The sequence below is a fragment of the Scardinius erythrophthalmus genome (assembly GCF_964197995.2).
Source record: "Scardinius erythrophthalmus genome assembly, chromosome: 21".
NCBI classification, from domain to species: Eukaryota; Metazoa; Chordata; class Actinopteri; order Cypriniformes; family Leuciscidae; genus Scardinius; species Scardinius erythrophthalmus.
Window position 1 is genome coordinate 16,269,485 of NC_138241.1, and position 25,976 is coordinate 16,295,460.

At 37.8% G+C, this 25,976-nt stretch overlaps 4 protein-coding genes across 8 annotated transcripts; 2 read left to right on the plus strand and 2 right to left on the minus strand.

The window, feature by feature from the left end:
• The first annotated feature begins 50 nt into the window (after positions 1 to 50).
• Positions 51 to 3,298, plus strand: cdkn3 (cyclin dependent kinase inhibitor 3). 2 transcript variants are annotated; one of them, XM_081351387.1, is made up of 8 exons: positions 51 to 100; positions 454 to 539; positions 622 to 677; positions 1,254 to 1,298; positions 1,525 to 1,747; positions 2,101 to 2,132; positions 2,227 to 2,330; positions 2,421 to 3,298. In XM_081351387.1, exons 1-8 carry the CDS (start codon positions 74 to 76, stop codon positions 2,508 to 2,510), a joined length of 663 nt encoding a protein of 220 aa, XP_081207513.1. In that variant the 5' UTR covers positions 51 to 73; the 3' UTR covers positions 2,511 to 3,298. The 2 variants fall into 2 exon arrangements, with proteins under 2 accessions (XP_081207513.1, XP_081207514.1); XM_081351388.1 differs by having other exon boundaries at positions 86 to 100; positions 2,101 to 2,136.
• An 8-nt stretch (positions 3,299 to 3,306) lies between these two features.
• Positions 3,307 to 8,530, minus strand: cnih1 (cornichon family member 1). The gene is made up of 5 exons (XM_081351389.1): positions 8,348 to 8,530; positions 7,226 to 7,294; positions 5,293 to 5,405; positions 4,982 to 5,125; positions 3,307 to 4,560 (listed from the first exon to the last, which is right to left on the minus strand). Exons 1-5 carry the CDS (start codon positions 8,426 to 8,428, stop codon positions 4,533 to 4,535), a joined length of 435 nt encoding a protein of 144 aa, XP_081207515.1. The 5' UTR covers positions 8,429 to 8,530; the 3' UTR covers positions 3,307 to 4,532.
• A 1,363-nt stretch (positions 8,531 to 9,893) lies between these two features.
• gmfb (glia maturation factor, beta) lies at positions 9,894 to 13,996 on the minus strand. The gene is made up of 7 exons (XM_081351390.1): positions 13,930 to 13,996; positions 12,213 to 12,309; positions 12,057 to 12,106; positions 11,885 to 11,936; positions 11,684 to 11,764; positions 11,509 to 11,582; positions 9,894 to 11,423 (listed from the first exon to the last, which is right to left on the minus strand). The coding sequence occupies exons 1-7, from the start codon at positions 13,930 to 13,932 to the stop codon at positions 11,352 to 11,354; spliced, it is 429 nt and encodes a 142-aa protein (XP_081207516.1). The 5' UTR covers positions 13,933 to 13,996; the 3' UTR covers positions 9,894 to 11,351.
• On the plus strand, positions 13,555 to 24,688 carry lgals3a (lectin, galactoside binding soluble 3a). Of its 4 annotated transcripts, XM_081351383.1 has the most exons (8): positions 15,038 to 15,178; positions 15,472 to 15,489; positions 16,155 to 16,524; positions 16,633 to 16,847; positions 19,993 to 20,081; positions 20,160 to 20,316; positions 23,208 to 23,392; positions 23,506 to 23,965. In XM_081351383.1, the coding sequence occupies exons 2-7, from the start codon at positions 15,475 to 15,477 to the stop codon at positions 23,361 to 23,363; spliced, it is 1,002 nt and encodes a 333-aa protein (XP_081207509.1). In that variant the 5' UTR covers positions 15,038 to 15,178; positions 15,472 to 15,474; the 3' UTR covers positions 23,364 to 23,392; positions 23,506 to 23,965. The 4 variants fall into 4 exon arrangements, with proteins under 4 accessions (XP_081207510.1, XP_081207508.1, XP_081207507.1 ...); XM_081351382.1 differs by having other exon boundaries at positions 14,886 to 15,178; positions 16,155 to 16,847; positions 23,506 to 23,970; XM_081351381.1 differs by having other exon boundaries at positions 14,900 to 15,178; positions 16,155 to 16,847; positions 23,208 to 24,688.
• Positions 24,689 to 25,976: the final 1,288 nt, after the last annotated feature.

The following is a 25,976-nucleotide window of genomic DNA, read 5'->3' on the forward strand; positions in this document are numbered from 1 at the left end:
ACAGAGGCGTGGATTTTAAACATGTCGAATATGATTGGACGAATCCTTTCAGTATGTTTTGAAATTTCCGCGCATGCGCAGTGGGGAAAGGTGTTTCTCGGTGAGTTCGATTGTTGATTCTTTCTCTCGCTTACAACTTTGTTTCTATGTTGTGGTAATTAATGCTTCGGGTGAATAACTTCGAGTTGTCGAGTGCGAGAATATAATTAGTTGTGCAAACGAGAATATTACTGCATATATAAACCTTTTAATGTCAACCAGCATGTTATACTATTATTGCTAATAAATTTACACTAAAAACATCTGAATTTTCATATGAACATCTCAGTTCCTTTCCCACATGATAAGCACAGCCATCAGAACAAGCTGCTGTTTTGGATATCGGTTGTTAGATATCGTTTGTTTGGATGTCAGTGTCTGGGTTGATTAATGGTCTTGGTGTCATTGTGGTAGACTGTGGAAATGAGGACAAGTGAGTTTGATTCATCTGACGAAGAGGATTTTGGTGAAGAGGAATCCACACCTCTTCAGATCTCATGGTGAGCAACATATACATGTGCAATTGTGCATTTACATACTCAACATAGATTGAAAGTGATTGTGTGTGTGTGTGCTTTGCAGGTTGTCTCTGTCAGTGGTGGAGTGTTCCCAGTCTCTTGGCATCTGTTCCTTACCTGGTAAAATTAATTGATTTATAATGTCTCTGTGTTTGCTCATTCCATAAATGAGGCAATTTCTACTAGAGCTGCATGATTTGGGGGAAAAATCTAAATGCATTTTTTTTTTCTGATAAAAATTGCTATTTAAAAAAATGAAATAGAAAAAGCTCCAGGTTCGATTTGCTTGTTTTTTAGGGATGCACAATTTGGCCCAAAATGTTGTGATTATTTATCAACATGATTATAAAATAATAATAATTACTAAATTAAAATATTACTAATGTAATATTTCATTTTTTAAATAAAAGACTATTTAAGAAAAATACTACTAATTATTATTTTACTGTACAACTGTAAAATTACAATACTAATTTCACCAAATGCCTCACAGCAAAACACCAAATTTATGTCACTGCCGAAACTTTTGGCCATGAGTGTAAATGAGCAGTGCTTCACTCTAAAACACACAGCGCAGTGAGCGCACATATTTAATTAAACTGCAGCCTTTGTGATTTGAAAATCGATTTTGAAAAGCCATGACGTTTCGTTTTTTATTTTGATTGATTGCACAGCCCTAATTTCTACTCATTTCAGGTTGCAGATATAAAGAAATCAGAAGAAACCTGCAGAAAGATGTTGGTGAGTCTAGCTGACACAAACACACACACAGTAATGGTCTAATCCAGTGGTTCTCGACTGATTGGTTGCGAGTCTATACTGATCAGTTTGCAAGCAGCAATTAGCAAACGTTTGAAGCATAACTAGTTGAGAAGCACCAGTTTAAAGTTTGCGTTGTGTGCAGTGTGTACATGCCCCTCTGGGATAGGATAGCTGTGATTTATCTGTGGTTTGTGTTTGTGTGTAGCTGAGATGTGTGATCAGGGTGTGGAGGACGTGTTTGTATTCTGCACCAGAGGAGAGCTGGTGCGCTACAGAGTGCCATGTCTGTTAGAGGTTTATTCTCAGAGTGGGCTCAGAGTGCACCACCTCCCCTTCCCGGACGGATGCGCTCCAGAGCTTCCTCAGTGCTGCTGCATCCTGGAGGAACTGCACGACTGTCTGCAGAATCAACGCAAGACCGTCATACAGTAAGAATAAAACACTCTCAGTTGATGCATTCAGTGATATTCTTCCTCTTCCAGGGAGAAGAAATGTGATCATTTTTCCTAACAGATTTTCTATACGGTATATCAAACCTTTTAGTTTTAAGCTAACTTTATTTTTAATTTAGTTTTAAGACAGTTACATGTATTAATATTATTCAGTATTATTTTTTAAAGAGAAATTAATACTTTTTTCAACAAGGATTTCTGAAGGATCATGTGCTGAAAATTTAGCTTAGCATATATATATATATATATATATAATTTTTTTTATTTTTTTTTATTACATGACCATTAGAAGAACATTAGATTCTAATTGTGCTTGTATTCCTCCACAGTTGTTATGGAGGTCTGGGACGCTCAGGACTAAGCAAGTATCAAATGTTCAAACTGAGCGCAGTGTCATGATTAATGTTAGTCCCGTGTGTGTGATTAGGAGTTTAACTTGTGTTTTATTGTCACAGTTGCTGCGTGTTTGCTGCTGCAGCTCTCTGTCTCCATCACGCCCAGTGCCACGCTGGAAATCCTGAGGGAGCTGAGAGGAGGCGGAGCCATTCAGACTGTCAAAGTAAGAGGCAACATCTGAAAACCTAGATACATCACTTCCCTTAACCATACAACTAAGTTGTTAATTATGCTTCTTCATGGCCTCTTATAGCAGTACAACTTCCTTCACGAGTTTCGGGAGAAGTTTGCAGCATATCAAGAAACCAAAGAGCGGCTTTCAGAGAGATCAGTGTCCCGATGATCAACTTGACATTAGGATGATTTGAAAACAGAAAAAAAAAAAAAAAAAAAAGACTAATTGTTTTGATTGGTTGTTTTGCTCTATGGATGTTCTCTACCTTGATCATGAGTGCATTTGTTTCTATTCTGATGGCACTTTAAAAATGCTGTACTTTTATAAGTTGATCTAATAATAGTGTGCTTAATATATAACTTTAACTTTACAATTAAATGAGCCTTGTTCACTTAAATGTGGTCTTAAGTGGCCTAAACAAGATGTTGTCTGCATTAATCCTGGCCAGTGGATCAAATTGAGAGTGATGCTTATTGTGTCTGGGAAACAATATATTGCTTATGTGGGTGACAGTGATTTGAATGGCAGATTAAATTCATTATGCAGTTGTTGGCAATACTTCTTGGCAATTCTTTCATACCAAAGTGGCCATTGGTAAGGGGATATATTAAGTTTGTAACCATTACTGGAGAAGTTAACCAAGGTAACAAGTACCAATGCCTTTACATTGATCAGAGATACACTAATAATCACAATCAATGCAGTTCAAGTGCTACAATTTCAGGCACTATTGAATGATTATAAACCTTTCAGATTGGTCACATGATCATTTTAATATAGCTTGTGCAATGCAGTATCATGGTTTTATATATTTTTTCTGATTGAAAAAAAAAAAAGCAATTATATTGTTGAAAAAACTTGTACTATTCTATCAGAGTAAACCAAACCCTAGTTTCACATTATTGTAGCCAAATGGAATAAACAGTTCATACAGAGAAAATGGCATCATAAAATGAGCCATGAGTTAATGTATGGAGGACTTTATTGGGAACTTTAAAGCAATATTACAAGCAAAAAAAAATAATAATTTCACAATTTACTACAGCTCTTGCAAGACTTTATAACATTCAAACGCACATATCAAGCTGGATTCACTCACACACAAAAAATGGCAAATGAAGACATTTCTAAACCAATCACAGGGAAAATCCAAAATAACCTATTACTCTAAATATCACCTTGGTGGTCCAGCTTGGTGATTGGGAACAACTGCATTGACTGTCAGTATAGTCAAGGCTCCTTCCACACAGCTCTGCTCTGAATCCAGACGCAAACTACAGCATCACTGAAGGACTGAGGATTGCCTGTGATTACTGACGGAATAAAAAAAATCTTGGCACACTGAGATCATGCCAACATTAAACCAGTGTCCAAAATGGTATCCACAGTCATCTCTGCTATCTCACAAAAATAAAATCAGAAAACAATTCCACTTAGAAATACAAATTCACACAACAAAATTTAAAAGCAAAAAAGGTTACATGTAGAGTATTTCAAGGATGTATGAGCGAAGCAAAGCCTTCAATACACTGAAAGCATCAGTCCTCGTTTGCTTCCAACATGAGAGAAAAACAATGGTTTTCATTCATCTGATAAGAACCATCAAGGTGAAGAAGACCACCAGCCTGAGCTCAAAAACATGGTATTACAAGATCATGAATTACCAAAGCAGCACACAACTCTGAAGGTCAAATTAAAGAGCTGACTGAGCAACAAGGCAGTAATATAGTTAAAATAAGTCTGTAAAAATGCTACAATCAAGATCTTTATTTTGCCCCACAGTTTGAAAACACAAGAGCAAAATCTCTGCACATATCCATCAGCAATATAGTTTTGAAGCCCTTGTGCATCTGCTTTGGACATGATCTGGTCAATGTAAACCGTTTTCTCTCATCTACTGATGCTTTCAGTGTGTGAAGAGGTTTGGCATTGGTGCGGCATGTGTGTTTTAGACCTTTTAAGTAGGACTAAAAAGGTTGTACTTAGAGTTGGTAATCATTTATTTTTGCATGTGTGGTTCTGGAGTTGTGCGGGCTGCTTGCGTCCTGAATCGTTCTTGGCTGATGAGGAGTAAATAAAGTCAATGTCCAGCCAAGCAGAACTGAGAGAGATGTCCGAGTCCAAGCTCCATTTGGGTTTTAAAATCAGCATCTCAAACGCCTTCATATACACTTTGCAGCTGTATCCAGATTAAGAGCTCACCAAAACATAGATCATCCTATAATAAAAAGACCAGAGAAACATAAGCACAGTGATACAAAGATTAAAGATGAAGTCTCATGTGCGTTTAAAAAACAGCAAAAACACATTTTTTTTTTCTTTCAAATAAAATAGATTTTAAATTGCAGTTTATTCCTGAGATTTCAAAGCTGAATTTGACATTCAAGTAGCATTTTTTTTTTTTTTTTTTTATTATCAATGATGAAATCACTCAATATGGTGCTTGATATATTTGTGGACAGTGATTGATTGAGATATATATATATATATATATATATATATATATATATATATATATATATATAAATAAAGTGTGTCCTGGCTGAATAAAAGTATTAATTTCTTTAAAAAAAAAACGTATATATACATACATTTTTATTTATTTTTTACGTTTCTATATGTTTGATAACTGTACATACCCGTAAAGATAGTAGAAAAACGAGAGGAGGTAGAATGCAAGTTTGCACCAGCCCTCCTTCTGACAGTACGCCAGAATATCTGCGTTCATTATCGTAGTGGGGTCATACAATCCAGGTCCACTCATCACAGGGCGGCTCATATACCTGCACACAAACAAACACTTTCATGTTGCACTTTGAGCAAGACACATTGTTGACTAATAACTTATTAACTTTAAAGACACTAGCTTGACACATCTGCTGAGATGTTTGATATATATATCCAGCAAGTGTTTATCTGTGATTGGTTTGGGGCTGAACGCCCCACCCACCTCCAGACGTGATAGGCCAGCAGGGGCATGTTGAGTCCAAGCGTCAGCCATTCTGCGGCGCACAGGAACATTACGCAGAAAAACACATGGATGAGGTACTCCGGCAAGACGAGCTAAGGAAACCACACAACACATGATCAGAAACCAAAAAACATACACAGATCCATCTCAGAGACAGAGTTCTGTTGCGCCTGAAGCCTGAGCCCCAAATCTAGCCAATCAGGTGTAAGAATCATTAGGATTACCACCAGCCCATGAGCTCTAGTACTTGCTAGTCTATGCACATTTAAATCTCTCTAAACCTCTCAAGAACCAGATCTGCTGAGAATAACTGTCATAAACCATTATTTAAAGTAATGATAAATAAAATATTTACATTTAACAAGTGGCTTTAAATTACATAGTATAGACTGCAAAATAAAATTAAAAATCCCTATGCAAATAGTATGTGAAAAATTCAAGAGCTTAGAATTCAAAGACCTTATGACATCCTCAAGTCCAAAATTCAAACCAAGCAGAACACCTATTCCTACTCAATAACCTCTGAAACAGGTTATCTATTATATCCCAAAGCTGTTGAGGTTTGTAAAGAATATACTATACCCCATCTGGCCATTAGCAAATTACTGTAACCCCCCCCCCCCCCCCCCCCAAAAAAACAGACATTTACTACACCCCCATCCCCCAGCCCACATACAAAGGTATGGGAACAGAGGCAGGATTGTGTTTTTTTACAGGGAAACAATGCCAGGCAGAGTGAGAAGAGCAGCCATGCTGAGGAAGGGAGAAGCTACAAGGACCCCAGGCTGCCCCTGCCATGCCTGATCATAACCGGTAAATGAAGACATCACAATAAAGCCCATGCAATAGATAAAAAGTGTGTGTTCTGCTTTCGCCCAACACAAACACAGAGTAAAAATTAAAAATTCAAACTGTTGATGGTGATTATGAAGTAAAATTGCCTCAACACTCATTAAGCATATCCTTCTGAGAGTGATCGGACACATCCAGCCAGAAACACCAACTCTGAGTCGATTCTAAGGTATACCATTCCTCAACTCAAGATGAATGTGCACCAAAGATGCTCACTACACCCGCTCTTCCTTCCCATCCATCATTAATCTCAAGTGTACTTGAAATAATGACTTCTCCTGCATTATCTTAATGGTGCAATTGCTTTACAGCGGTGCCAAGTTGATAAGAACACTTTCTAAGTGAGACATCATAAATGGAGTTAGTCGCTCTGGGTAAAGAGCAAACGAAGGAGGGGGGGACAGAACGGCACATGCATGTTCTGAGCATTTGCAAGTCTTTTCAGTTAACACTTTTCCCTGTAAACCACTGTCTTTCCTACACTCGAGTATACACCTGCGCAGACATCTGTGCCTCCACCCAACCCCACACTAACGGACTAAACCAGCCAAACATGAGTGAGATATAAGCAACCCTAAAGGAGCAATGCGTTTTGCTCATTCAGCATATGTAATGGCATTTGCAAGACGAGACGACCTCTGTAATCAAGCTGTTCAGTTGGCATAACTCAGATCCTGTCTCCCTGCTCGGCATGTTTGTACATTGAGGTGTTAGTTAACTGAAAAGACATTTGTAAACACTCCGCTCGTGCACACAGAGAGACTGTTACTGATCTTAAGCTGAATTCTGGTACCAACCTTCAGAGCAAGCCTGACCCTTTTAATTTTTTTCACCCTGTCAACTGTCTTTGAGCCAATCAGAGGAAAAAAGGTAAAAAGTAAATATTAAGAAAATAAATAACACAAAATGCAAATCAGAAAATCAAACTCTAGTAGTGTTAGTGTTGGAAAGCAACATTCACTGCAGATGATTTCATAGATTAGCAGAACAGTGTTGTGATAGAAGAGAAGAAACAGGAGTGCATGCATCACCCGGCACATCTCCAAAAACTCTCACTTACCGGGTTTAATGTGTTACATTGGTCTATAGGATTCTTATAGTCAGTCTTCAGCTCATCGAATGCAATTATCTAAAAGTAAAACGGGGGGGAAAAAAGTTAAACTCATGATCCAGGAGTAAACATACAAACATCATTTCCCACATCATCATATGTCAGGAATGTGTTGTTCTTTCAGAACAACACTTACAAGGCTTTTTAAGCATTCAGAAATATTCTTGTGCTGGATGAATGAGTAATGTAAAACAATAAATTTACAAACAGACCGTAAAATACTAGCAAACAAAAGCTTAAAGAGCTTAATATTTCATGAGATTTGTGTCGCAAGAGAAATTATGCAATTAGGAAATGAGGAAAGTATTATCCTGTATGCCTGAATCAAATACAGGTTATACTTGTTTACTCATGAAAACTGGTAATGACAGATTTCCAAAAGTAATTATTGTATGAAATTCACACGTTCCCTTATTTAACTCTTGGGGGAGAAAGGGATGAAAAAACAAAACAATATCCCAGTCACTATTGTGACATGAAAACGTTTGAATGTATTTGGCATATTTGAGCAAAGGCAGAAATGTGATACTAGTTCTGCAATGAAAGTTTTTGTGTCTCTGAAACAGGTAAATGACACCAAGACAGCATTGAGGAGATCTGAGCAATGGTGCTGTTCTGTCCAGATAACTCACAAAATTCTCTCTTAATTCTCACAAAAACATAACAGTTCTAATTCTAACATGCAATGTATATATATATATATATATATTTGTTTATTTTATCATCAGTTCTGATTTATCACTGATCTGTAAACACATGCACGAGAGCCAAACGGGAGCGCGCGCCCCATCCGCCCGTGATCACCAGTATTAGATGCGACAGAAACTAATAAACAGCGTGAACTAAATGCGGCTAACCCCGTAGATAATACGTTTAGATACATAGAAATACCCTAATTTTTTAACGGAAGATTAGCGGTAATGATAATAATGGGTGTCACCAGGTTGCGCTCGTGCCATTCATTCGCGTTTATCTCGCGCTCTGCTCTCTGTTGAACTAATGCCACTATCCACTGAGTATCTGATTTAAAAACTTTAGCGAATGTGTTGGAATTCTGTTCAAAACACTTACATGCCAAATAGCGAAGAAAATGAGCGCCGCCGTCAGCAGAAGAGCCAACATATAACAAAAGGCCGCGAATGTGAACGCCATTTTTCGCTCATGTGGAATTATCCAGACCGACGACTGCTGTGACGTTGAGACAGCTGTATGTCACGTGACTGGAGACTTCACATACTCGAAAAAACGCGAGAGCAGGGGAAACCCCACGTATAAATAAATGAAATAATAATAATGAAATAATAACATCCTTCAAGCCCATGTTTTTCGTGGAGCACAATAATTCATAGCATGTTCACATATTCATAAAGGCTACATCTGAATTTAAAAGAGACTAAAATACCATGAAGTAAAATAGTCCTACTCTACAGACTTTATATCCCTAATCTCCTGAAGCCATAATAGCTTTGTGTAACAGATTTAGGTTGAAATTTGTCTAAGAGACAAAGATGCATACTGATAAATAAATTTAATATTATTAATAAAATGTGCTGAATGAATTAATAACATTAACACTAGACTTTAGGGGCTATAAAATACTGACAAATATGAATCACGAACATAAAAGCTTGAAGAGCCTAATATATGAGAATATTTTACATGTTGCAGTGAAAGTGATGTGAGATTGAACTGCTTTAATATGGAAACACAATTGCTAAGCTAAAGAGATCTTCTTGCATTTCTCCTTGTTTTGCCTGTAAACTCGCATCTTGACCCATCCCCAAGTTTAGAAAATATGCCATATATAATCCACCAGGCCTGAAAATAAGTGATAAGTTGCAGAAGTCTTCTTGTTGTACTGAATGTTACAACATTCATGTTGGCCTAGGCTACTATACTCGTGGTTGGTAAAATAAAAATTCAATTTGAAAAACAAAGAGGAATTATTCAGATATGTTATGGAAATGTAAAGCCAGCTAACTGCAAACAAACAAGACATAGGCTACTCTAATGGAATCTTTCACTTCCTGGGGCAAGATGAAATGACAATATATCATCGTCACGTCAGGTGATGAATGTTTGTTAAGGACTTGATCAATAGCGCCCCAAACAGACAGATTAAATCAAAACCACATGAAAACAACTGTGGGTAGAATTTTCTAATGCTTTTTGCCATTGACCTAATACTGTTTTACTAATGCAAACCCAGCGGTCATTGAATATAGAATTGACTTGTCATGGTAATGGGCATGGCTAAATCACCTTGTTTGTCTAATGGAATTATTTACTCTCTTAGCAGATATTTCCTTCCCAAGCCGACTGAACATTGGTCTTAAGTCTCAGTAGCCAGGATAGGTAGGTCTTCATTGCACTCCTAAAAAGTAAGGGCCATTATCCATGACAGAATAATGTATCATACACTTACAACCAACTTCAACCAGTAAACTTTGCTAAAACCAGTAAGATACTCAAATTTAACGTATGACCTCAATATTACATTTTAGGCTAGTTACTGTACCACCACTCTACCATGACATGAACACACATGATGCACAACTAAGAAGTTTAAAAATAAAGGTGTGAATACAATCAAGAACACTCCAGTTAAACACATGGTCAAATTTTCAAAGGAAAAAACCTTGTATTTAATTATTCAAAACAGCAGACAAATGTAATTGAGACACATATTGAAAGGTTAACTGGTTTTCTGGTTTGAAGAGATTATAAATGACCAGGAAAAGCATCTTCAGTCATTAAAAATTTGACATTAAACGCATACACAGTTCACTAATGTATGGGACATATCATGTGATGTCCACATCATATAAACCACCAAAGTGAGCAATCAGTGTTTAATAAGAAACAGCACTAATCACAGGTGTTACAAGTTCTACAGATGTACAGAGATGAGCCTGACCCACATTAGAGCTCACAGATTCTGAAAGACGCAAGATCTGCAGAGGTATTACTAATCGAAACCACAATATCACTTCCTCCAACTATTCGTATTACTCTGTTAAGCTGTAAACATTTCATTAATTTCCAGTGTTTACATTTTGCCAATAGAAAGATTGTTTTTACATAAATATGGAAATAGCAATGCTTTGCAAAAACTCAAGAATAGTGACACCGGCTTTATTCCAGTGTTTAGCTGGACAAAGAGAGAGAGGAATTAATTAGGAGATGATCCCTGTGGCCAAATAACACCATAGCATAGCAAACCCCTGTCGCTGTACATCTAAAACTACACATTTCCAAAAAGGTGGGACAGATTGTCTGGGTGATGTGTACCTTACCCCCTTTCCCAAAAACAATAAATCAATAAAAATGAGTCCCAGAACTCTCACCCAATTGTCCTCACAGATTTATAGATCTTTAGTGGAGATTTGTTTGTCAGCTTGTGAGAACAGATTTAAAAAAAGGCAAAACAGAATAAATTTATGACACTCAAGACAACAGGTCAGATACGATAATCAAATACTCTCTCCCAACTTCTCCCGACTTCTGAACCCTTCGCCTACCATTACAGTTCAACAGATATCAAAACAAAATAATTAATGTTTGGTCAAAAATACTCCAAATTAGAGGTAGAAAATGCATTACGAAGGCCCTTGTAATATCAGGGCATTACATGAAGACATAACTGGGAAAACACATCACATGTTAGAGTTTTAGAATGTTTAAATATGTTGCCATGTCATCGATCATGTAGGATAGCGGACATGGGATTGCCTAAAATCACAACATGACCCAACTATCATGGCAGTAAGACTGGATTGCCTGTGCAGGCCAGTACATACTTCACTGCTCAGGGATGAGAGTGGAATGGTTCTTAAAATCCAAGGAATAGTTCAGAGTACTTGTGGAATTTGCTTTCATCTTTTCTTTTCTTGTCTATGCACCTCAAATATCTGTCATCTTAAACTGGTACAGGCGGGTTTAGAGTTTGGGCAGAAGCATTCAAACATACACAAACAGACAGTATCAGATGGACTATGGTATTCTCTCCGTTTGGAGGTGATGGTCCCATCTCGGTCACTCTTTAAACATGAGTTGTAGCTTGTTCGGTCTGTTCTTAGCGGAAGAAGCCCAGTTTCTCTCTTAGCCACTCCTCTGTCAGGTCTTCGGTGTTCCTTATCTCAAACACCTGAGAAAAAATTAGATTTAGAAGCCATTCCCACTACACTGCTTTAAAGAAAGAACATCACTGGGTGTAAGGTCAAGTGTTTCACCTTGGTTAGTTCCACCGTCTGTACCAGTTTGTTTTTGCTGCCAGCATACATCATCTGCTGCTCAGGTTTGCATCCTGGGAAAGTGTGTTTCATTTTAGAGAATTGGAGACATAGCACTGCTTCATATTACTGAGTTTGTGCATATTGAATCATTTTTAAACAGATTTTTTTTTACCAACAGGACTGGAGAAGATAAAACACAGAGGGTAGGACACTCTCCCATCATCGTGCTGGTACTTATAGCTGTAGACTACAAATGTGTCACAGGTTAGGGAAACTAACGATTGTTCAATGTTGAACATTTCTTGAAAGTCCCATAAGTTCAAAGAGTTTAAATCATGGTAGTGTACAAAGTGACTTTGTTTTAGTTAAGGATATCTGGGCTGTCTCTCCGGTAGCTCATTCTTCAGATCTTCAGGGGAAATATCCTACAAGACATCAAACCCTGGTTTACACCACTGAGCTGTTCAATTGTAATCTCCACTGGAAAGCCGTCTATTATGTATTCATGCAATAAAAGTGGTTATATGATGTGTGTGTGAATTTACCTCATGCTCCTCCTCCAGAATCACCAGCTGTTTGTCTTTATCAATCTTCACTGTAACCAGAGGAGAATACAGCAATGTCAACATTCAATCCTCATGGTATATGAGGAAGTGTGAACATGTGGACCAGTTTCAGTGTTTCATTTAAGTTCAACTCACTGATGATGGCAGCATTATTGGTTTCCTTCCTGAAGCGGAAATCGCGCAACTTTTTCACCAGGTCTTCGTCCACCTCACACACAACTAAAGATTCACTCTGCACACACACATTTTTCTTATTACTATTTTTTCACATTTTAAAATATTATAAAATATATCAGCGGTTACATTTTATTTGAAGGTGTCTGTGTTACAGTGTAATTATACAATACATTAGAAGTATGTGAATTATGTAGACCAAAAACAATACAAAAAATATTTATATATTTAGGAGAAGTGGTCAAGCAACAGAATTGGACAGCAGCATGTAAGTGTACTTGTTTCTTTTCTCATTTGATTTTAGTTGTCGTTGCTACTGTGTTAGACTAACAGGGACTAGTCACAGCACTTGCATATTGTTGCCCAATTGTTGGTTTGATTCCTTCTAATGTTCTCCTCATATTCAGTCGCTTTGGATAAAAGCATCTGCTGAATGATTACATGTAAATGTAATTTATATTTTGGTTTCTTTAAAATAGCCATCCTTCGTCTAAATAACAGCTCAGCACACTCTCAGTCATAGTATAACCATAGTTCATTAGGTGTATCCAGCGACCACATTCAAGTTTTTCCTCTCGTCTTGTCGGTTGGCTTAGACAAGCATGTCCAAACTTTTGACTAGTAGTGTATAAATAATCAATCAACCTGAAAAACTCCCAATTACTGGTAATCTCTTTCAATATGACTGAACAGGTAAGGGACACACACAGAGTTGTAAGCTCCAATAAGTGTTCAAATTAACAATCTAAATTAAAATGCTAAAAATAAGTACAACATTAAACTGACTAATACTGTATTTGAGTCAACAAGGTTGAGAACCACTGACCTATTGTAAGAAATAACCAGACTGAAAGTAGAGAGAGTGGAAACTACAATGTATTTCTTCTGGTTGTGAAATTGTTATTCTGTTAACAAACTCTAATTCATATCAGTTCAATATAATGCTATACAACGAAACCACCCGTCTACTCTAACACACAACAATATCCAGCTGTATGGGGTCTTCAAAGATTAGGAGTTCACAAAACTCCTCCATTAGGACAATGAGTGTGGGTCATCAGGGGGAGAACAACACTTTCTGAGCTGTTGATGTGGCGGGGGAAGTGGGCAAACGTGTTTGTCGTGGAATGCTAAGCATTTATTTCATTGCATTGTTTGCCATTTCTGCTCCGATTAAATTACATTGTTTGATCGTGACTTGACGTGTCATTCCAAGAAAAGCAGCCACACTGTCTTTTTGTCGCTCAGCACAGCGGATTTTCCAGCATTTCCTTGAAATACTGAAGTGTGAGCAGAGCACGTCCCTGCCCGCAACAGGAAATGAGAATTCCCCGGGAGCCGCCGGAATTCCATCATATCACTTATGTAAGGCAATCATATCGCGTGAAAATTCTAAACAGAGTTTTAGGGTAATTGTAACGCCAAACGTTCCTGTATTTTGGTAAACTTTATAAGTCGGTGTGATGCAGGAGAGGGTTTGACATGCAGCTCATCACAAAGCACTGGGTGGAACTGCAACAGGGCTCTTAAAAAAACAACAACCTCTCTAACATACACATATCACTGACCCTTGAGGCCTACGGCGTTATTTGGAAATGCTTCCGTATTATTATACATCCTATAAGACAAAGCCGCCATTAAAATGTTTTTATTAATCCAAGCCAGTTTTTGTACTCACCATTTTCACAGACAGCACGAGCCCAGCAGTGCAGGAGTTCTGCCGTGCCGCGTCTCGTGACGTTCGTTTGACCAATCAGAACGCCTGTACGCGCCAGGCTTTGAATGGCTGACTGTTCCTGGATCAGTTCGTTTCACCCATAAAAGGACGAGCTCGGTCTGATTCCAGAACAGCAGCGTTTTGACATGAACTCAGGTTGATGTTCATGGAAAGAACTATCGAATTAACGCTTCTATCTCTCCCATAGACTGTATCAAACAAGATCTCTCCGCACCCACAGGGACATATTAAAGGATTTGGTTGGATTACTATCTGTTCTAATTAAATAGCTAACTAACTAACTATATATCGAATTAATGCTTCTATCTCTCCCATAGACTGTATAAAATAAGATAAATAAATGAATATATATATATATATATATATATATATATATATATATATATATATATATATATATATATATATATATATATATATATATATATATATAACAACCTTGAAACACCCATTTCTACTGGGACGCGCTTCAGGAATATAACATTTTGTTTTCGCACAAATTTTTTAAGCAGATTTTTTTTTTCATATTTATTGTAGAAAATATCAAATTATGGAAAATGTAGCGACAGAAAAATCACACAAATCATGGTTCAAATTGTAGATATGTCCCAAATTTTAGGATCAGGGTAGCAAAAAAATCATATATTGGCCTCATAGGTTGACAATCAGCATTTTTGTCAACCTTCACATCAACATTCACCAGTTGTTGGAAAATCTTTACTTTTTCAGGCTCTGTTCGTGGAAGGACATTTAAAAAACCGGAAAAGTTTATAAACCAGTTGTGGGAGTGTGATTCATTTTATTATGGGTGTTTTATTTTAAGCATCCCAGGGTTGAACACCCCCCTCCCCACTCTCCGTCACAGTAACCCTACGCATGCGCAGATAAACCGGCCCATCCCTCAGATGACACGCCCATCGGGGAGCATGCGCGTGTGTAGCGCTCATATCTGATCTATAAACACAGTAGATTGATCTGTGCCTTTAACTACAGCGGTAAATGTCTCATCCATATCATTTGGTGCTCACATTGTTTTCAAACACGCCGTTGAAAACCCTCAATATTCCAGTTATCACCTCACTTCCTGTATAGAGTTTAGTAATACTGACTTTCGGATCTTTTCGGGCGACGGGACCTGGTGCTGCTCAGAAACCCGTATCTCCGGACCGCAGGCCCTGATCCAGTCGAGGTGCTTATGCTCTAAAAAAACTGCTCACATTTCACCCAAAATGCGCATGTGTATAGATGACACAGTTTGATTTGTGTATAGTTAGAATGGTGCCTGATTTCATCTTAAACCAGATCATTTTTAAATGTATAGTGTTTAAAATATCCATTTGCGACAGTGTGTTGAATCCAGTGACGTCTCTCTTTATTAATAGCGTCTTCATAACTAGTTGTCTACATGTGCTAGATTTATGACAGATTGTGATTTGCATACAATTGTATGATATTAAATGTCACTTCTTGTTTCTCTGTTAGGCCATGGCAGACTTTTCGGTAAGTTTTTAAACTGTTTATGAATTGTTGTTGAGTTCATCATTTTGGGCTTGTTTTTCCTCCTGTGTTAGTAAAATAAGAAACTTTGTAATTTAATCCATGTTACCAGCAGTAGAAATTACTGTACTAGTAGACTCGGTTATTTACATTTCCCATCAATTTAATTTAGTATTCTTTATTCAGCAAGTATATTCAATAATTCTGTATAGTCATAGATATACCAAGATATACAGTATTATAAAATACAGTGGGGTCCAAACGCGTAAGACCACTAGTGGAAAAGTTTCTATTGAGCATTCATATATATATATATATATATATATTGCTTTAATGACAGCAGCACTCAAGCTGCATGAACTTAAAGTGAGATCAGTGTCACAAATTTGCCTAATTACTGACCTAGAAATATTAAACATGATTCATTTTACATCATAATGTTGCTTTGTTTTTGTTTAGTTTTTTTTCCAAAGTCCTAAAAGTTTATTTACAAGTTTAATTCAGGTTTTTAGTCCCATATCTTCAATTTGGTCTCAGTCTTTTGAACTCCACTGTTTGCCCTAGTAAGTCTTTGGCTTTGCACCGATAAAAACAGTTCAAATGTATTTTTGCTAAAATTCAGTTGATGTTTCATTTGCTGTGATATCTCCTGCATCTTCTTCCTGAAGCTTGCGGACGCAATCCCAGATGATGTTTCTGGTGAAGCATCAAAAACTAGGCACACCAATCCATCAGCTCCTGGAAATGGTGCTCCGCCCCCCACTAATCCTGGATGGCCTGGTGCGGCCCCTGGTGGCCCTAATTTCCCATCCTCAGGAGGCCCTGGCCAACCAACAGCCCCTTCTGGCTTTCCCCAGAGCGGGCCATCTGCCCCTGGTTCCTTTCCACCCGGCCCAGGAGCCCCGGGCCAGTTTCCTGGAGCCCCGGCTGCCCCGGGTGGATACCCTCCAGGTCCGGGCGGATACCCTCCAGGTCCGGGCGTACCTGGACAGTTCCCCTCCAACCCTGGAGCTCCAGGACAGTTTCCCTCGATGCCAGGTCAGTTCCCACCAGGTGGGGCACCCATGCCATACCCTGTTCCTGGACAGTTCCCTTCCCCACCTGGGGCTCCACAGGGCCCATATCCAAATGTGCCTTACCCACCAGGTCCATCTGGGCCTGGCATGTACGGCCCAGGAGGCCCTGGTGCCTTTCCACCAGATGGAGGCCCAGGATATGCAGGAGGAATGTTTCCGCCAATACCACCAGGGTCCTGGGGTACACACGGAGGGGGCTTCCCTCCTCAACCTGGCCCACCAGGAGGCTACGGTCCAGGGCCCATGGGACCATACGGAGGGCCTGCAGCTCCAGGGGGAATGCTGGTGAGTAATTATGACCGTATGAATGGGTGTATAATAGGGCTGGATATTGACACAAATTTCAAGATTTGATTCGATTTCAGTCCACAGGCTTGCGATTCAATTCAGTTTCTAACTCAATTCATGAGGATATACTGTATATCGGGTACAGTTACATGAGAGTTATTTTTCTCCCTGTAGTGATAACTAATCCTGTAACTATATAGGGGAACCCTGTCAGTTGGTACATTACTATAAAATAAAAGGTTCAAATTAACAGCTGATTTGTATACAAACATTTAAATTGCACATAAGGAAGTTTTTATAATAATATAAACTTTATGATAAAAATTACATTTCTACTTGAAAATTATTTTTGAATTCAGAGACGGGTCGATTTCGGTTCATTAAAATGAGAATCGATTAAAATCGAGAAATGAATATTGTCAACCCAGCCCTAGTGTATAAAGGGATTTGCATGTGCGAGTCCGCATATAAGTGTGTGGGATTGGCTTGGTTTGGTGGTTGCTGGGGATTTGTTTTTCGGTCTGCTGGAGTTAATTTTATCAAAGTGTTGGTGACATAAGTGTTGCTTTCAGGGTTGTAGGTTTAGCTCTTGAGGTCTGGGATGTTCCTGCGGTGGTCTCATTCTGCTGGATCACGTTAAAACTACAGATCTCAAAAGCTCCTCTTCTTGTTTTTCAGCCACCATATAGACCTCCATATTTTTGAGCACAATGAACAGCTCAGCCAATCACAGGAGGAGGACAGCACTGCAGCCATCACAAAGACCCCAGTTAACATCCAATCAGAGTTCTGGACATTTAACACAAACTCATGCTGATACATTTGCATATCACCTTTGCAAACAAATGCACATATTTAATGTAGCTGAGACACTTTCTGCAAAGTACACTCGTGATTATTTTAATACTATTTACAGGTGTATGTTTTAATGATGTTATTGCATAAAAAAGAGAAAAAATAAACAATGCACTTTGTGTTTATACAACAAACAGATGTGTGCTATAATTGAAATTTAAGGTTTATAATGGGCTCAATTTATTGTATGTTGAAAGTCAGCTTTTGTCAGATATTGTTGAGAAGCTGACAAGCTTTTGCACTATCAGGCAAAAGTTTGCGGTCAGTGTTTTTGAAATCTCTTATTCTTACAAGGCTATGATCAAAAAGACAGTACAACTATTATTACAATTTTAAATGATTGTTTTCTATTTAAATATATTTTAAAATTGATCTTTCAGATATTCTAATATGCTGATTAGGAAAATGTGATACTTTTTTCAGGATACTTTAATGAATAGAAAGTTAAAAAGAATAGCATTTATTGGAAATGGAAATATGTTGTATCTTAAATGTCACTTTTGATCAGTTTAATGTGTCTGCTGAATAAAAATATAAATATCTTTTATAAAAAAAAAAGATCTTACTTATTCCAACTTTTGAAAGGTAGTGTGTGTTTAATCTTTTTTCACTGAAAGGAATAATGAGTCAGTGGGTGGGGTTTGGAATCAGGGTTTGGCAGTTTATGAGATTTGTCACAGTGTTGCCATAGCAAAGTTGTTTATAAACTTGATGTCATGTGATCTCTGACTTGGCATTGGCTAAAATAAGACAGGGAAAAAAGGGACGTGTGTTTGGATTTGTTTTGGGTGTTTGCTGTTTAGTATACATAAGCTTTTATGACGTTGAGTAACTAGCTTCTATTAGAGTTTAAGTTGGAAAAATTTTCCGTTGAATTGAACAGTCCAGTTAAATGTCAGGAAGGGCTTCGTGTTATTTTGCACACTATGGAAAAGCCATGGAATTTTAAAATGGAGAATGGAAGAAAGTTAGAGACATAATGAGTAAATGTATTAAAGGATGATGAAACCTGTCAAGTACTTCATGTGTAAAACTCTGAGCTCTCATGGGAACAGGGCTAATCCAACATTAAGATAATGATTATGCGCATATTTGTTCTTTGTACTTAATCACAGTTTATTGGTGAATAGACATTTATTGGTGAATAGACACGTGGTGGTTGAGGAGATTCCCCTCTTCTATGTAAAGTGCTTTGAGTACCCAGAAAAGCGTTATATAAATGTAACAAATTATTATAATAATAACTTTATTAAAAGTTTTGGGGTCTGCAAGATGTATTTAAATACTTTTATTTAGCAAGGGTGTATTAAATTGATCAAAAATGACAGTAAAACATTTTAATGTTACAAACGATTTCTATTTTGAATAAATGCTGTTCTTTTGAACTTTCTATTCATCAAAGAATCCTGAAAAAATACATTTTGAGCAGCAAATCAGCAAAGGATCATGTGACACTGAATACTGGAGTAATGATGCTGAACATTCAGCTTTGCATCCCAGGAATAGGTTATTTTTAAATTTTAAATTATAATAATATTACACAGCATTACTGTTCATACTGTATTTTCGATCAAATAAAAGTATGAGATAATTATTTATGCATTTATAAGCATAAGAGACTTCTTTTAAAAACAAATTTGTACAGACCCTAAACTTTTGAACTGTAGTGTATTTGTAAGAGATTGCAATTTTGTGTCTCTTATCTTTATTGTGCAGTCAAATTTCGGAATATAGAGTTCATTTTATGATAGAGATCATAACGTGTAGCTGCTTGCAGGTCTTTTCTTTGCAATTAGGGATGCACATTATATCTCCATATGGTTATTGGTCGATATTAGGCTATTAGCTTTACATTTTAATAGTATCAGTTGTTATTGGATATGTAGTTATACATGCTAATTTCCCCTATTTTTACATTTAGATTACCTTTGCTGTCACTTATTTACATTCATTTCTAAAATCAAGTTAATCTGTGAAAACACAAATAATTAATAACACTAGGCTATTAAAAATAATCTTTAGCATATCTCAAAATTAATATCCAGTATTCATGCTGCATATTATAATTGTAGCATTTATGGTTCATTTTTACTTAATCCGCCTTTTATTGGTTATCAGCTATAACATGCCAGATATTACATTTTTTACATCCCTATTTACAATATCAGTAGGCTATCTACAATAACAAGGATGAAGGATAAATTCTTACATATATTCTTCTTGTAGAGACCTGTTAAACCTGTTAAGGACTTCAAATAACTTCTGTTTGTGTGTATGTGTGTTTTAGCCATTGCCGTACGATCTACCGCTGCATGCAGGGATAATGCCCGGCCTCCTGATCACTATCGTGGGTGAGCCGGTACCCGGAGGAAACAGGTAACACACACATTTATGTAACAAAACACAGCATTACTTCACCGTGTCCAAAGCAAACACTCACTTCTCTTTGCTTAGGTTCCATGTAGATTTTGTGAGGGGGCATGATGTGGTTTTCCATTTCAACCCCCGTTTCCACGAGAACACCATCGTACGGAACACAGAATTCGGAGGCTGCTGGGGTCCCGAGGAGAGAGATGGAGGCTTTCCCTTTGTGCAGGGCAGACAGTTTGAGGTACGGCCTTCTGATTTACCTTCAGAGAAGGAATTTAAACCATGCCTGATTTCAGTTGTGTTCCCATAGGCCACGTACACACTGTACGGTTTCAGGAGTGACAACCGCATTGAAATATGGGAGTGAATCCCCTGAATTATCATTCCTTGTACAGAACATGACTCGCTCCTGAAATTGCGATGATTGACACCATGGTAACCATAGCGAAGTCCTGGCATATTGCGCGTTTGGTATCCTCTATTTTTTTTACCAAAGTGATACAGTGATCAAAGACTCGTTGTGTTTATTTGAACCAAACCACCGTCGACAGAGGCAGAGTTCTGTTTATGTTTGGAAGGCAGCTTTGCAGTGTTGACATGTCCACTTACTATAAGTGTCTTTGGGCTTGGCTCATCCAGTTTATGCGGTTATTAAAGTAGACAGGTGCAAATTGCAATTTTTCGGCTGTATTTCCAAAATAAATGTATGTTCTTGTTTGCTGTTTTAACAAGATCTGGCAACAAAAACGAGTCAACCCTCGTACCTCTTTCTCTTTGGTTTTCTTGCACTGCGAGTATAGCGGTTCAAATTTCTCACGGTTCGTTTTTTTATCACGGTTTTAGGGTCACGGTTTCGGTATGGTTCGGTGTTCAGGGGGAAAAGGGACTACGGTCAAATAAAAACAAGGAAATTAAGAACAAATAATCAAACTACAATCAACAGCACAAACAAATACAATAGAGCAAATAATAGCAAATAAAATAAACTGTGCATTTCAGGTTAAGTATCTAACAGCACAGAAACTGAATAAAGTAATCAATGTAAAACAACATTGCATATAATCTTCACTGGATAAATAAAATAAATATGAATCATTCTTAAAGTTACAAAAGCTATTCAGTCAAGAGCATTGAGTGATGTCCTTGTCTTTTGTTGTTTGATTTACATTAAAGGGGGGGTGAAATGCTATTTCATGCATACTGAGTTTTTTACACTGTTAAAGAGTTGGATTCCCATGCTAAACATGGACAAAGTTTAAAAAATAAAGTTGTACGTTTGAAGGAGTATTTCTGTGGCAAAAATACTCCTTCCGGTTTGTCACAAGTTTCGAAAAGTTTTTTTCGAGTATGGGCATGTGTGACGTCAGATGGGGCAGAATTTCCTTATACGGGTCCTAAGGGCACAGGGCGCGCGCGCACCCGTAGACCAGAGCGAGAGAGCGAAAGCAGTACGCCCATCAAAGCGCTGTGCTCGGCTTTAGGGAAGTATTTGCCGGATTTGCAGATCGTCTAATGCTTAAGGATGGAGCAGTCCCAACGATAAAGGTTCACGGTCGTGCGTTGGAACCGCAGGTGGTGAGTAAAACTGCTTCAAATGTCTGTGTGTTGTTAGCTATCGGCGCGTAAGCACAGCAAGTAAACAGTGAACAGCGCTCGTGATTCTTTAGCTCCGCCCACACGGCACGCCTTCAGCCGCTCTTTTTTTTCTGGAAAGACTCGGTACAGCCTATCTTTCTTTTATAATATAATAAAACTAAAGACTTTTTGGAGATATGAAGGATGCAGTACTACTTTATAGGTACTCAAGTTTAACATGAGATTGACTGAAACTGAGGGTTTCACCCCCCCTTTAAAAACACAGAGAGCAGGAATATTAGGCTGCTGTCACTTTAAGAAATAATGCACAGATCCAAAATGATACACATGCATCTTTCTCGGCTGTTTACGTTAACTTAAGACATAACCTACAACGTTTGCTAGGATACTCGCCAAAATGGGCATGTTGACATAATTTGTGTGTGAATTTGTCCGTTCAAGCGCAAGACTTAAAGAGAATTCAATATTTGCCCGCTGTACACACGCTTTCTGTGTTCTTGCGCTTAAATGTTTAAATTGGCAAGGTTTCCATTAGTTTATTTTAAACATAGCAATATGTGCTGTTCAAGTGTCACCTGCACTCGCGCGCTATCAACACCCGGTGATGACGGCGTAAATGACTGGTCATGTTTAGGAGAAGTTTATAACAAAGTTTAGGGGAAGCCAGAATGCGTATCCATCGACAGAAACATACATAAGCCTAACTCTATCTGTCTGTCTTGCGTGTGTTTTTTTTCTTCCAACAAACCATAGTATAGATGCATATGCATCGTCAGATTTAAGAAGAACCGCGGTGCAAATGTATGCCAAACTGTGGGTAGAGAACAGTACAGTTCGATTTTTTACTGAGAACCGGAGAAGAACACACAGAACACACAGAAGATGTGTCATTAACAGCTGGTTGTTCAGTTCCGTTCGGTTCACACTGCGTAGTATTGTGTAAAAGCGGTTTGTCACTACCTGAATTTTTCAGAAGTTGAACTTATGTTACTGAACTGTGTGTGTACTGTAAGAAAAAAATGATGTGGACGTCGAAGATCTCAAAAATGAAGTTTATTACAGCTTAGCAGTGGCAAGGTACACAAAGCACCTTGGGTTCACCGGCGTCAGAATTAACCCAGAACATCCAAATCTCAAACCTTTTATCCTGTTACAGTTTTACCACTCTTCATGTAAATGAAGTTGCTCTTGTTGCAACAGCTGTGATCTGTATGATAATGAAGTTGTGACACCCCATTGTCTGAGAAGGTTCTCTGTTTCCTACACCCATTCCCATTCTACAATTGATAATGACCATTTGCTCAGGATGTGATCAACCCAAATGGTGAAGAAACAATATAACTTGACTTTCTTTTATCTCTATGATAATTAAGCCATTTTGGGGATGTGCTCATTCTAAAATATAGTTTGGAGTGGAATCTGGGTCGAGGCAGACTACAATTTCTTACAGTACAGAACAGGACTAAGCACTAAAAGGTGAATTGACAACCAAACTTATGTGCTGTGTTCATGGCCCTAATGTGTTTTTGTGTGCAGCTGAAGATCCTGGTGGAGACAGACGGGTTTAAGGTGGCTGTGGACGGGGTGCATCTGCTGGAGTTTGAGCACAGAACAGGCGGGATGGAGGATGTCACTCGTCTGCACATAGAGGGAGACCTTGCTCTGTTCAGTGCGGCCCCCAGCATGATCTGAAACACAGGGAGCCATTTGACAATGTTGAGGTGACACATTAAGTCATTGGTCTTTAGAAAGTACTTTATCTCCAAAAAAGTGGGACGAACAGAAATGAATAAAAGTAATAATGATATATCTGTTACACGTCTCTCCATTGCAGATTAGTCAAACACATGATCGCCACATGATCTAAACAATTGAAATACAGATGTAGAGAAAGTTCCGACTCGTCTGAGAGGTCATCAGGACACTGATATCACTGATGCGCGTCTAACACACCGTAACGGTCTGTTTTTCCTCATTCTCTGACCCGTCAGAATGCATTATGCTAGTTACCCTTTTGCATGTATACCGGAACGTGACTAATTTTGTAAAAATCAAACATGTATTGCCCAGCCTTTCACACGCTGTTTATAGTTATCGATCTTTAATTCAGGAAAACTGCAGACCAGAGCTGTGACACTGTGCTGAATTACATCAGATCAAAATGGCTGAATATTCTTTTATTTGGTATGAATGTTGGAAAATGTTTATTATTTTGAATAAAACCATAATAATTAAAGCATTGTGATAAAGGAGATAAGCAAGTAATTATGTCCGAATAAATGCTGTATTACCCCAATTGAAATGTGCTTGTTCATATTATATTCTGCATGTTGATCTGAGACTGGAGTAAGTATTTTAACATAAAACTTACACACTTGTGCTCTAGAAGTATGCACTTCACTGGGCATAGAAACATACATCATTTTAGTAATGTGACAGTGTGAGTATTGGGGCACACTGCCAGGTCATGTGATAAAACTGTGTCTTATACCATAGACCATTATACCATAGTCATTTGCATCTGTTTTAGCTTCTTAATTCATGTCAGGATTATCAGCATTATATAGACTTTCGTCTTTCCACTTTTGTACAACTGAAAAGTTGAAGGTGAACCATCACAATGTTGTGCAATAAGTTGGCGTGAAAGCATGCATACTATTTTGGATTCAAAATATAACTGGGACACAGATAATTAGTTTTAACAACTTCCAGTTGTTAAAAATAATAACTACAGTATCTCGAGGTAATTCCCTGAATTATCTTAATACTTACAATACAATACAATACTTCCCTGAAGTAAGGTGATGGCATCCCATGAAGAAGCTACTACCACTACCTCAGTCACTCTTGAGCTGTTTCTTTTGTTGTCTTTTGACCGTAGAATCTATTAAGTTTTATTTAACGAAGTTTTGTTCACAGCTGGGAGATCACTGGCCACAACAACCAAGTGAGTCTCCTGAATAGAAAGATACATGTACATTTAAATCATACAGTTGAGTAAAAATCAATGTCACTCAAGTCTTCTTCACTGTGATTTGTTCTGGTGATTGGTTTGTAATGATCTAAGCTAATCATATGACTGTTAGTTCTACTGTTAGTTAAGTATATATGGCCTTTGACCTGAGCATCCTTAGTTTGCATTTCTCTGTACATTTAATTTTGAAAATACACATTACATAAAATATTTCTTATTACATGTTGGTGTCAATCTGACAACAATGCTCAGTGTTTTTTACATGTTAAAATATTTTTTAAAACACTGATATTAACACTAATATTAAAGGTGGTATCAGTGATTTCAGGCCCAAAAATATTTTTATCACATTCATCTAATCTTTCCTAACGATCCGCTGGCTGCCCGCCCCATAAGCATGCTGTCAAAAAAAACGCGTCTCTGTAGGCAGCCTAGGCTCTGAGATCTGCACACAAAAACAAATGGTTTAGCCAAACACTCAAAACCAAAACAAATAGTGTTCCAACCAATCACCGACAGGGGGAGAGACGCCTTTTTTTTGACAGCATGCTTATGGGGCGGGCAGCCAGCGGATCGTTAGGAAAGATTAGATGAATGTGATAAAAACATTTTTGGGCCTGAAATCACTGATACCACCTTTAAGCAGAACATAGTATGTGCCAGACTCCAGGGACCACATGATGCTCTTTCCTATTTCTGGGAACTCCCAACATGAAATCTAAATATATAACATTAATAAAAATATTATATAACATGTTTTTCAAAGAATAAGGGCACAATTTCTGCACACATTGGTGAAGCTATGTGAGATTTCTGATGATTGTCAATATGGTTGCGTCTGATTGGTGAATGAATCGTTCTTTTTGAATCAAATCTTTTTAATGATTCAATTGAACTGATTCACAAAACAAGAGGTGTGTTTGACTTGAAGCGGCGCTGTGCAGACTTATCGGTGTATGACATCAAAGTACTGCATTTTTTTACAGTCTATGACTGCAAGAGCGATTTGAAAGCAAACAGAGCTTCTCTCTAATCGCTCTCTCTGTACTTTAATGTCATACACTGACCGGTCTTTACAGCGCCGCTTCAAGTCAAACACACCTAGGCTGTGTCCGAAATGGCATACTCTCTTGAGTAAGTACTTATTTTGAGTAAGTAATTACTTCATGACCGCCAAAAAAGTATGTTCTATATACAGTAGTCAACAATTTGAAGTGGATCAAAACCTTTCATCAAAGTTATGCATGAATTTTGAACTATACCCGTTCTTGTCTTAGGGACAACTTTGATTAACTTTTTTGATCTACAGTACTTCAAATGTTGACTAATGT